Source organism: Colius striatus, chromosome 5, assembly GCF_028858725.1.
Source record: "Colius striatus isolate bColStr4 chromosome 5, bColStr4.1.hap1, whole genome shotgun sequence".
Taxonomy (NCBI): Eukaryota; Metazoa; Chordata; class Aves; order Coliiformes; family Coliidae; genus Colius; species Colius striatus.
Window position 1 is genome coordinate 19034847 of NC_084763.1, and position 13942 is coordinate 19048788.

Genomic DNA, 13942 nt, shown 5'->3' on the forward strand with positions numbered 1-13942 from the left:
ATTCTTGGTTTTATTTTTCTTCTTAGTTGTATTTTGGGGTTTTTTGTTTTGTTTTTAAGCTGCTTCTAACAAATTCAAAAAGACCATCTGAAAAGCAGCAACAACTATTATGCAATTGAGTTTTCTCTCAATTACTTATCATAATGTATTTTCATTCCTGACTCCATTTCATTTCAATTAATACACATAAAAGGACGCTCATTTTGCAGCCTTTGTAATTGCTACAACATAAATCCTGAAGTTACTTATCTATATCTTTGATAAACATCTAATTTTAAAAGTAATTTTCTTCCTGCAAGATACTTCTCACCTTTTCATATTTGCCTATAGTAGGCCAGTTCACTAGTTTGTACAACATGCAGCATTTGCTACACTTCTACTACACGTTCATTTAGTCAGGCAAAAAAATCCTTTAATTTATTTCTTTTTAGTAATTCAGAGTAAACAGCTACTAAAATTAGACATTATCAGTGTCCTTGTGATAATAAAAAGGAAAGCATAAACTACAGTATTTTTATGAATAACCCAGCTAGACTGTTTCTGTAGTCGGACAGTCTCACATCACTGTGGTACTTACTAATCATCTCTGCGTGTTTTCTCTTTGAAACATTGTTCCATTGCTGAGCTATAACAAACAAACCGTGTATGGCTGATTATGCTACTGCACTAACAATTACAACTTGGCCCTTTTCCATCTTGTTTGTTAAAATCTTCATTAGTCATGTGGAAAGCTACTAAGCCACATGGAATCTAAAAATATTACAAAAACGTATGGAAGTGTTTAGGAGTGAAAACAATCCATTTACGAATTTATGTTTCTTAGCCACAGGACTATAATGTATGTTAAATAACAGAATTAAATTAACAAGTAAGTGCTCTCTTACAAGTAAGTAACAAACTGTCCTCCTACAAAGTAATAACACGCAAACACCTCAGCTAGGAAGTTATGGATGGTCACAGCAAAAAACCATTCCCTTTACATAAACCACTATGGTAAGTTTATTTTTTCTTTACTTCTTGAAGTATTTAAAGTAACTACTCTATCATTTTACTCTGCTTTGTCCAAGTTTTTCACATATCTACAATGTAGTCTGTCTAGTAGAGTTATATTAGTTCTTCATTTAGCTCAAAAAATTGCATGAAATTAACATACTAAGTAATTTTTAAAAACCCAAACAAACAGAACTCACTTTACTGAAATATTAGCAACAAACAAATTGCTAAAACACAAACCAGAGGTTTTCACTTGAATAAGGAAAAAGACAGTTTGCCATTGCAGAAAAGAACAGCAGTATCAACATACAGTTACTGCTGCACTGAAATAAATTCTCAAGGCTGAGACCCCTGTAGCTGATCATTTTTAAACAACCCTGTAAAAAAAAAAAAAAAAAGAAGAAAATTCTCACGGGGGTGGGCAGGCAGCAGGTACATAGTACATGCATTCTGTCCAGTGAAAATATTTCAAAAAGAGGGAAAGCCATATAGTAAAATCCTAAGACCCTAAGGTGAAAAGGGTTCTGTAAATTGGACAAAACCAGTCCCAGATTTTGGGACAGCCTTGTGGCTCTCACAGATATAGGTCTACACTTACTGGCTCCATTAAAAAGTTGAGCAGCCAACAAGAATACAAAAAACTCCCAACTTGTTATTTTATAGCAATATTAGCATATTTCTTCTGTCTTATTTCTCTGTTTTCTTTGGTCACTGGGCTGCTTACAATTCTCTGAATCTAGAGGGGAAATACTTAAAATTACCTTTTGAATCAACATGAGATACACAGAACACAGTGTAACCCTAAGAATTTGCAAGGCATAGTACAAATTGTAACCTCTCAGATGCATCAATAAGGTTAGCCATAGTGCATAAGGAGTCATATAGAAGATAACAGTGCAATTGTTAAGAGCAACCACAGACATAAAAGAATTAGGATATGTTGACAAGAAGAACTCAAGCTTAAAATATTTCCCAACAGCCCACATGGGAGGAAACCCACTCCTTGTAAGTTCTGTAAATACTCAGCATGTTTTTACTACAGCGTCCATTAGTGATATTTATACACAGTGATGACCTCATTCTCTAGTACAGTGAATGAACACCAGAGAAAAAACCAAAATATTTTGGTTGAGTCTTTAATCAGCATTTGGGCTCATTTAAATACTACTTGAATAATAATTATCTTTCTCAGCTGAGTAGAGCATCAGGTTGGCAGACTGCTTCACTTCTTCTCAAAGTGACAATTAACCTTGATATCAGTCTGCAAAGTGCTCTGTACTGGCAGCAGAATAAAATTATCATTATCACATAAATCACAAAGATTCTACTGAAACCCAGATAGCTGTCATCCCTCAGTTATTTGTATTCAGTTAGGAGCAAAGCAGGTTGTTGCAGAACATCTTAAAAATGCATCATTCTACAGCCCCCACGTTGTGGGCTTTTCAGGTTGTATTTGTGGCTACTTGAAAAATGTATACCACACATATATGTCAAAACACAGCTAACATACATTATTAATTAAATATCTCTCAGAGGGGTTTGCAATGCAAGAGGTCATTATACTTGAATCATAAATTTAAACCTCATTTACACTACAATAATACTAGATTCAAATGAGATTTTTCAAGTTGATTATGTGATGCATATCAGCTAGGCAGTTTCTCAGCCCAATGATATTTGTGATCACTGAATCTTATTCTTTGAAGACTATAGTTTTAAAATAAAATAATAAAAAACCCAAACAATTCAAACAGCATCAAACCCCCAAAATATAATTCAGTTAATGCTGAATCAAAATTGAAAATAGTCCTCTCGCATTGCTGCCTGATGGTTGTGTTGATAGATTGAAACTCAGGCAACCAGGATTATAGTAGTTGTGCTGACAACAGCCCATTGAAATGCCATATGAAGTAGACTCTTCTTCCCCTCTAGGCAGCCCAGACATGCAGGGAAGGAAGAAAATTGAGTCATCTTCTCTAAGAATTTCCCACCTTCAAACGTGCAATGACAACTGACTGTGAAAATGTTTATAGCCATTTTTTATATGACACTTCATTTTTGTAGTGTGCACACTGTGTGTCAGAGTATTTTACTGTTCTTGCTGAGACCAACAGGACATTGCTGTGAATAAGGCATGGCAGTGAAGCAAGTCCTCTTTTAGGCTTATTTTTATAGACTGACAGGTCTTATTTTATCTGCAACAGAAGACAAATAAGCAAACAGGTCTTTATGGAGGAGGCATACGGGGTATTGAGTTTTTTCTCCAGTAGAGATGACTATTTTCTCTGAGCCAAACAATGGCAGGTCTTATACAAGTACTTCAGAAAAGGGAGAGGCAAGACAAAGAACTTGCTCTTTGTACTCTAGACACAAAGTGACTCCAGAGGATTCTTTTTGTCGGGCACTGTGGCAGATTGTATGCAGGAGATATAAGAAGACCTGGTTGTGTTTCTTACCCACCCAGCAAAATCAGTCCTTTGCATTGGGAGAGATCCAGTGGCAAAAAGTACTCTCCCACAAAGTACTTTGAATAAGCAAGCCCAACTGCCTCCTGTAATGCCTGCCACAGAAAAAATAACTTAATTCAACATAACAGCGACCAAGGCTAATGCTTATCCAGCAATCAACAGCTGGACACTCTTCCCTAAAAATCCCAGTCAAGAATGCTCTTTTCATCGAGCTATCCAACAAAATCTGAAATAAGAGGAACGGTCTGTTTTCATGCTGTCGACTCAAAGTTCCTGTGCAATGCTCAAGCCCAGTTAACTCCAGCCAACAATTTAACCCAGAATACTCATTGAATCCCATCCATGGCTCCTTAATGTTACTGCAAAAGCTAGAACTGCATTTGTCATAGCAGTTCTGAAACTAGTTTTCTTATGAACCCAGCTTGACTGCAAGACTCAAATTTGAAACCCTAAATGCTACAGCTATGAGCTTAGCAATCTATTAGTTAGACCAACAAGTCTGAAATCGCATGCTAGGAAGACAATATTTCAATCATAAACCTCTCTAAAAGTTAAATGTGTTACGTTCCATCTATCCTCTTTTGAAGGGTTATAACATGCCTAATTTTACAGGTAATACATATATTCATCCAATTTACACTACCCAAGATACCAAATAATGAAACCAACAGCATTTTAAAATTCTGTGGATCACATTTATGGTAAAAATACTTTCAGTTGACACCATATAGTTATTTTAAGTACACTAGAGTTATTAAATAAAAATCTATTTTTTTAAAAAAATCTATTTTTTTAATATCAGAAGCATAAAGTCCTAAGCACTGTCTTCTTACGTGTAAACAGAATAAGCAGAAATTAGTGTAATAAAACACTTACTTGCCATTTTAAAATTAGAACATCTTCAAATGTAAAATAAATCCAATTTGTTACTAAGGGGTTATACACATTACCCATATAATTATGACTGATGCAGAAGATACTGCACTGGGTCAGAGAAAGAAAAGAATTTCCTTTGGCAGTTTTAAAGTCGCAATAAGAAAGATAATTATCCAAATGAGATTTACAGTGTATACTTTCAGTGGTGATTACTGTCAGTACTTCACAAACTGATATTTCTTGCAGAAATAAAAAGCCCTCCTCTCCCCAAAACCAACCTGTACCAAAGATGAGGCAATCATTTTGAAAGAATGAAATTATTCTCTATTTCCCCGCTAAACAATATTATCTTTTTTAAAAAGAAATTTCAATACAAAGTGTCACTACTAAACTCTACAAAAAGACCATCTACAGCCAGTCAATCCAGAACAAATGCCTTTAAAAGCTCTACATTTCATAAAGGCTATACTAAGCTCCAAATTTCATAGTTATATTAAGTTCTAAATTTAAAAGGAAAAAAAACCCACAAAAACACAACATCCAAACCAGGCAAAACTTGAGAAATTTAAGCTTTAACTTGCCAACTGTGTCAAGTGTTACTCAATGAGTAATTACTATAATGGTTCACTGCTTATTCTGCAAGTCTAACTCAGTCTCCTGAATTAAGCACAAACCTTTGTATTTCAGTCTTAGCTAGAGTCACCATCTTGGCCTCCACAATATTTACAACATTAAAAGGCTATAAGTGTCAAGAATGTATATTATCATTCACCTATAGCCTGCTCTAGGCACAGTATGTATCTTAAGTTAATAAAGGCTACATAAATATGGCTTTTGGGCAGAGCAGACAGTAAATTATGTATCTAATTACATATTTCTCCCTAAAAAACAGAAACAGTTGGCTTTCTCCTATTTTTGTTAACATTAATCAGAGGAAACTTCAGATTCTGGCATGAATTTGACTTTCATATAAAAGGTAATATTTAAAACACATAATGCCTTACCACACAAACACGCACTGCCATATGGGAGGCACTGCTAAGCATGGTTTCTATTAAGCTGATACACAGTAACTGGCTTCCTTCCAAGCAACATGGAAGTGTTTAAAAAACCCTGTTTAATCCAATTCCACAGCTTTGAAACAAAAATAAATTAAAATGCTGTGTGAACTGTTAAAATGAAAAATTAAAGGCATGTAAATAAGTGGGGGAAAAAAAGTCAGAGAAAATGAAAATAAAGATTATTTCAAGTAGATATCTTAATTGTAATTAGCAACATTTAGCAAGTGTTATAATATGATTAAAAGCTGCAGCCAATTCGATACCCCCAAAAGCTTGTAACAAAGCTGCAAATGTGTAACTACAGCATAAATAAGTTTTATTGCACACCAAGAAAACAGTACCCAGATCAATTTCTTTGTTTCTGAAATGTTGTAAAGCATGTTCTATTACTAGCTCATAACTTTTTAGCCTTAGACTGCAGCTTTTCTGTCAGATTTTTGAAAACAATATCATTAAATTCAAATAACTAATTGTAAATCTATACACATTCCATGCATACCAAGAATATAAGATACATCACAGCATTACCTTTGATTGTCATGCCTATGTGAAAACAAACAAAACCAGCAAGAACAACAAGTGAAAATAAAAACAAACACAAAAGAATGATGTGCAGAAGTTAACAGACGTTCAAAAGCTGGAAAACTGTGGTATTGGAACAGCAAAAGAATGATTTTTTAAAGTAGATTTCCAAGGAGAGAGAGGAAAATGAGGTTTTTTTTGTTCCTTTTTTGGAAAGGAATAAAAGGTACACGACGGCATTCAGGAAATAACATGCACTTGTCAGATGCTTTCTTATTTTCTTAAAAATGAAATAATTTTTAACATGACATAGATGAGAGTTCAAATTCTGATCAAATGTGGGTGTATGGAAAACAACAGCATTAGGCACTTCTGAGATTGTGCCATTTATTTAAGGAAAGAAATACTTCATTATCAGTAATGTTGTCAGTTCCAAACAACAGACAAAATACTTTCCATTTCCCCCATTTATTCAATAATGAGTAATTTACTAAAGGGTAATGAGTTGCTAATAAAAGCACGTTTCTTACGTGATTATCATAAAATGGCAGTGACTGCTTTTTCGGTGCAATAGTACCTACTACAGTGACACGTTCAAGTAACCTTGCTCAATCAAATTTCTATAAAGAAATTGATCCTGCTGTAGTTTTTGTACAAGACTACATTTCGGGGAAAAAAAAAAAAAGGAAAAAAACCCCCACACATGGAAAGACCTCACTAAATTTAAAAGCTACACATTTAGAGATTTCTTTTCAAAGCTCCTAATAGTGATGCAAAGTCTCGGCCAGTGTGACTTTCCTTTCCCTTGCTGGCAAGCAATGACTGTTTATTTATCACACTTATTTTAGGTCTTGGTGGTGGGAGAGAATTTCTTGGTGTTTTATGAGGGTTGTATTGAGTAGATCACAAAAACATGCATATATAATATCAGTTTTATGTTATAAACAAAATTCAGGCTCACAGGGGGAAAAAAACAAACAAAAGAAACCCCCAAACAATTTCATTTGGCTATGTAGGAGAGAGCAAAAGAAATGTTTATGGGTGATAATCCATTGAGGATTGCCCTTGCACTTCCTAGAAAACTAACTTACAAAGACTTACCACAAGTAGATGTAAAGTCACTGGAAGAAAATCTGTTCAGAACTCCTCACACTAAAAGCATGAAAGTGTTTCTTTTTACATCTGTTACAATCTACTCCACCTTCCCCACACTTGCAATTTCAACCAGAACACTACTAATTTAGTACACTAAGCACATTGCAAATATCAAGGATTCCTTCCATATCCATCACGGACTTCTTTTTGGGCACTTTTCTGCCCTTTCCTGCTTCAAGGAATTTGTGATTGTCAGGACACCTCCTTATGCCCTTATCTGCATTTATTTTCCTGCTTCAGCTGTCCCACGGGATGTACTCTGGAATGCCTGTGACCTTACAAATCCACACTCACACAGTGCTTGCTGAAGTACTCTTACTCTTCTCTAATACTATCTCCTCCTGGGAGAGGCCTTGTCATCATTCAAAAACTGGGAGAACTGGCAGAAATCATGTGGAGGAATTGTTATGTTGGGAGGTATTAATGGATGTTGTCAGTCAGTTCCTCACTTCATCCTCAGCAAGTGAAGTTGCCAGTCCTGGCAAGCAGCCAGCCACAGACTCCCTTTACAGCCTTTTTCTTTTCCCTCCTATGTTCATGAAAGTTGCTAAGTTTTCCAGCCACCAATGCCTGCAACACATCCAGAAGCTTTTAAGTGCTGCATATAATCAATCATAAAACTACCCTATGACTGCAAGCAGAAATAGAACCAAGTGGATATCCAGAATTCAGTTTAATTAAAAAAACCCTAAACCCAGAATGCTCAATGCTCTCCATAATTTTTCATATTGAATATACATTTTCAAAGACATCAGATCACTAAAGAAACATCAGCTATATTTTGGATGGCCTTACAAAGCACACTGCATCATGACACATGGAAGACACACAAAAAGAAACATCTGTGCATTATTTTTTAAAAACAGATGCTTTGTGAACAATATGACATTGAAAGGTCACTTTTACAGTTAAAACAAACATATTCGTTTAAAAAATGTTGGTACAGTTACATGCTTCAGACCTTAAAGCACAGGAGACACTGTCTTGCACTGCCTGAAAAGAAAATAGCTGGAAGAATTAGAAGATTACATATTAAAAAGTAACCTGACAATTTTCATCTGAGATACTTCAAGATACCAAAGTAATAAATCTAAGAAACCCACTATTTATAAAAAATAGGCAAACTAACTTAAGTGACAAAATATAGTATAGGCTCTATTGTAATATACAATCCCAGTGCAATCACTAACTTGTACGGTATTGAGATATGTTTCCTGATGCTCTTGAAGCAGAAAAAGAAACAAAACTAAAAAATAAAGCAGCTGCTGCAATGAACACTCAAATACATTTTACATTCATTCTTATCCTCAAATGAATGTTGATACATCACAGACTTTAAGACAACAGGGTTCTGCACGTTGATATCAACTGCTTCTATGTGGTTCTATTTTTTTTTACTCAGTTTTTGCTATTTGCTGTAAAATCTTAAGAGGCTTAGCCAGGCAAATTCATATACAATTTTCTGTGTCACATTATCCATTGAAGGTTATAGAAAAGTAGCAGCAGATCAAAGTAAGGCTATACAGGCAGAAGGTAAACTCCATGGGTAACATAATGGAATGGGAAAAGAGCCCAGATTCATACCAAGGAGGCTGGAAATGTTTGTGAGGAAATACATTAAAAGAAAGCATTCCTTATTCTGGTGAAAACACACATCTCGCTCACATGTCAGCATCACATGCGTCACAGTCATGTGCCTATGGCAACAGACTAATGCATCCCTAACTCAAACAACCAAAATCACTGATCCTAGTTCATTTTAAAATAAAAGTAAGCTGCTACATTTTTTTTTTCCACTTGAAATTTGTATCTAGGTCCTCCTTCAGTGAAACCTCTATTAGAAGAAAAAGGATTAAGTCTGTCTTTAGACAGAGGTGCTATACTCCCACACTACTTCCCAGTGACACAACAACCATGAGCATGATGCTGATCACCCTTTGCACTTCCAGAGTTTTATGAAGAAATCAGCCAGTAAAGACAAACTGTTCTGTGTCTATACTGCCTTAAAGTTTCTTCTTTGGTTACAGAGCAAGGAAGCACCGCATTGCAGCAGGCTGTCCATTTTGCACAAGGGGAAAAATAACTCAGCAGGCATCTAAAGGTAGTAAAATAGGTAGTAGACTCTACCTAAGCAGACACAGTACTACTGAGCAAGAGCTTAATGTTACCAAAATCATCACATAAACTTCCTGTGCAAGCTAAAGAAGAAAGCAAATTTAGGTTGAACAAATTGGTTTAAAAAATGAATCCTTCCAACACCCAGGAGAACTGATTTTGCATTTAAAGAACACATTGCTCTGCTTTCTGCAAATATTCTCATATTTATGCAAATATTTTAAGGAAGCATTTATAGACAAGATTATCCAGAGCCCCCCACACCCAAGTTCCTTGAATGAAAGTGAAGGAACAAGACTTGAGTAGGCCAGGTAAGCATGAGAGATACTTCCTGTACCTGCTGCTCTAGATCCCTACACTTCTCCCTGCATCACAGAGCAAGGCTGACAATCTCTCTCTCCCAGACTCACACATGTTTTTTGCTCCTGACTCTTCTGCCATCCCCTTAGCATTAAAGTAGCACAGGCCAAGAGTTTAAAAAATTGGCCCTAAGAAGAGTAACTTAAATGTATGGAACTCACATAAACCCTTAGGGTTGTGAAGATCCTGGTGTCATCATTCCAGCAAAACCAGAGTCAGAGCAACATTAAATAGCAATGTCTGACTCCATACAGTCATTAATAGCATGAGAGGCACCCATGAGCCACATTGACTTCTCTCACTAAGCTAAGTTGAATCATTTGCCATTTCACTGGGCACTTCTCTACATCACCCGAAAAAGAACCACGTTTTAAGTCTTTTCAGTGTGATTAGTTTTCACAAGCAAAATACTAGGATCAGATATATTGGTTATTGATTTTGCAGATAGTATAGGAATCCAACAACTAATGTAATTATTCCAAACTAATAGAAGAGATAGACCACATGAAGAGTTTAAAATTGATTGTTTAGGAATGAGAAACAGTCAATTTGTCCACTAAACTGCACAGGCCTTTATATTTATGAGCCTCAAGCCTTATCCATATTGCTACAGGGAAAACAAAATAAAACATATAAAACATAAAGGGAATTGCAGTAAATACACAGAAAAGAGCAGAATAGTAACAAATATGCTAGAGAACATCAAAAGAAAACATGAAGAGGAAGACAAGTAACAACAGTGACTTAATAGGAAAATTTTGAGCAATTTCTCCAAGTGGTGTCCGCAGAGAGCTACTATTCGCTTTGTGCTGGCTCTCCTTGTTTCCAGCTTGTAAGTCCACATTTAAAGAAGCTAAAAACACATGAAATACTTTCCAAATATTATTTTCCCATGTAAATAATTGGTATAAATTGCCACAGAGATGTTGTTCTCTTGCCAGTAGGAAGGGAAATACGATAAAATACTGACAACAGTTGTATTCTATGCAATCTATTGTCTTAGACAAGAAGCAGTCCAAAATATGAGAAAGTTTCAAAAGGCATTATTTTAGCTACAAGAATTCCCAACTATTCCCCTATTTCAGCATAATAATATACAAAAATGATAGTTAAAGATGAGGTTTTTATCACCCATGAGAAAAGGTATATACCACACTACTCAGAGTTATGTGTGACACTCCTAGCAATCAAGATTTGGTATCTCAATGAGGAGGAAAAAAAGGAAGAGGTATTTAGGTATATAATCTCCTGACAAACTAAAATTTCACTCATGCTGTGGATGGAAAATACAAAGGTATCTGTTTAGCATTCAGGACTCTCGCTGGCTGTAAATTCCACTCTATACAAGTTAAAGGAAGATGGGGGAAGTGATAGGACACAACAGATACAAAAAAGCACACAGTTCATTCTGTTAAATGTTTAGTATAACAAGTTTGGTTTTGGAAATGCCTTCCTCCAAAAACAGCAATGATTATACTGTTCAGCTCCCACGTTCACCCCAGCTTGACTTGTTGATATTTAGAACACATTCTCAGTCCTGAGGAATTATACAAAGTTTGTGGAGTCAAGAGGACTCTTTCTATAACCCAACTACAGAATTTGAATACCTAGCAAGGCAAGCAACTACCATTTCTTGTAACATTAAATCTTCTTTTAAAGCCAAACATGACAGATTTTTTAGGAACTCTGAAATCCACAGCTTTCCACAGTTTTGGAAAGATGCTGCAAGTCGCACCAGTGATAATCTGCCAATTACAAGGCACATGTGTGAGCAAGACTTTTTTTTTGTCTTCCAGACAAACAAGAAGATTATACAGCCTATTCTCTTCATGAGGGTGAGGCAGGGGAAGCATTAAGATAGCAGCTGCTGCAGAACTGGAAGCTGAAATTCCCTTGGCACTTGTACTGACTATGTAGGCTAGCATGCCATTAAGGGATGCTACTGTACTACAGATACTGTTCCATTTTGGGTTTTTTCCTGAATAAGAGAAACTTGAAGCTTTGTCCTCCTGTAGTTAAAAGAAAGTCTTGCAACACTTTTTGTGTTCGAGTTCCAATTCAGTCCAAGAGTCTGCCTATCAGAATTTCCTAAATAACTACTTAGCATTTAAAAATCAAATCAAAATATTTCAAGTAACCTACAAGGAACTTATGTTTATGAAATATGTTTTTCTAATAGAAAAATCTAACACCTTATAATAGTGATCTAAATTTCAGTAAAACCAAGAAAAGGCATATCAATACTTTAGGGTAAAATACACTGTATACACTGTACTATAGCTTGGTTTTCTTCGTTACGCTGAAGAACCTTGTCTGATTGATGTATTTATTTTGTGATGTTTAACTATAATAGAAAATAGATGAACTTCAAATGAAAACACTGTTTAGACTATGTCAACAGAGCATAAAACTGAGTGATTCTGTATTGACTCTAAAAACATATTTGTTAATAATAAAGTTACTAATGGTTATCTATCAAGATCACAACATGAAATAATTCTGCATCTTAAGAACTGTGTTAAAGCAGCAGACACATTAAGTTAGATGTAATCTTTTGATTTTGCAAAACAGCATCATGCAGTGCACTTTATTGCTACTTTAACATTACTGTAAATAATTCAAGAAAATCAGGAAATCTCCAGCTCACTTTTTTTTTTTTAATTGACAATTCACCAAAGGGCTTTCCACTAAGACAGTCAATCCTCACTTTACAGTTGCTAGCAAAAAAACCCATCAAATTAACAGTATCTTGTATACAGAAACAACTGCTGTTACAAAGGGAAGTATTCAGAAAACTAGAACAAACAACACGGCTGCAAAAACTACGAGCTTCTTCGACTCAGTTCAAAGACTTACACATTCTTCGACAACAGACTGAAGTTTTATATTCATCTCAGCAAATCAATCCACTAATAGGCATCAGTCATCAACACCTAAGTAAAATCTGCCATATGAAACAGCTTTGATGTGATTGAAGGCTCGCACACAGTCATAAGTATGACAGAACAGCTTAGCTATTAAAATGTTTTATCTAGCAGAGAACTGCTCCTCCTAATTGACTGAAATACTCTTTGAACGCTATTATTGCAAGGCTACTTCACTATGCAGTACTTTAGTACATAGCCACTTGACTTGTATCTTGAGATCCAGTACAACCACATCAAATCTTGTTAGAATATTTTCTCACACATATACTTTTGTCAAGAGACCAAAACAATAAAGCTGACTGTCATTTTTACTACCAGTTGCTTAGTTAATTTGATACTGAAACATATTGGGATTCATTATAAAAGCTGCATGCAATCAGCCATTTCTAGCAATCTTTCTTTTTACTGCACTAATAGAATGAATTCTACTAACCACATCAGTTGAGATAGGCTGGTAGGATTGGATGCAAACTATTCTTCTACACTGAGCCTGACCTATCACCGCAAGAGGGGAGGTGGCAGGGGCTCCTTTAAGGAGCACTGCACAGCCCTGGCCTGGCTCCAACACTGACCATATGTCAAGCTGACAGATAAGAAGCCCAAGACAACCATCTGAAAACAACTGTATACTGTCGTGGACACGAGGCAGCAAGGGTTTCTAGGCCTACTCATTGCTCATTTCAAAGCCAATTTTAAACACACTGAAAGTAAATGTTCCTGACACCCAAATATGTGCAAAGTCATTACTAGAAAGCCTATGCAACAATATACTCTACTTCAGGATCATAATTGATCGCCAGAAACACAGTCAGAATATTAATAATAGTTTGTGTCTATAACATTTTTCCTTCTCCATTATATTCAGTGGCTTAACAATTTGCAAGAAAACAGAATCACAAACTTACCGGCAATTGCCACCAACATTACATTTTACAGAATCAAACAAAATGCCATTTTTAAACACCTCAAATGAAAGATGATTTCATTTTTATCCGGTATCTCTTAATGCATCATAGCGCTCGTCAGTTTTTGCAACCATTACTTTTGCAACCACGAAGTGTGTCATATCTACTCTTTGAACACAGGCAAACATGTTATCTGTCAACTTTTATTCCAAAATTACTAAGTAATCAGCACAAAGAAACAGGCAAAATTTACTCTAGTCCTGTAATTCCATATATTCCATTTTCATATTTCAAATTAATAAAATACAGGTGAACTTACCTACAGTTTGGAGGAGGGTCTAATGTAATTTCTGCAAGTTCTTTCTGAATTCTTAAGAGGAAAAAAAAAAAAATCAGATCTTTTTTGCAATATAATTCTTTCACTTTTTATGAATATTTCTAAAAAAATATATATAATTCTTATAATTTCTGATGGAAATCTGATGCTAAAAGGTTTCATGGAATTATGCAACAAAATGTGGAACTGAAAATCAAATCTTTCCTGAAAAATGAGCCTCCAA

General features: G+C 35.4%; 1 protein-coding gene across 2 annotated transcripts in view; it reads right to left on the minus strand.

Moving 5' to 3' along the window:
• Positions 1-13942, minus strand: part of UBE2E2 (ubiquitin conjugating enzyme E2 E2) — a 216196-nt gene that overhangs the window by 189757 nt on the left and 12497 nt on the right. For both annotated transcript variants that reach the window (XM_061996571.1, XM_061996570.1), the window contains exon 3: positions 13702-13752. In XM_061996571.1, the coding sequence (XP_061852555.1) occupies positions 13702-13752 (51 nt within the window). The remainder of the gene's footprint in view (positions 1-13701; positions 13753-13942) is intronic.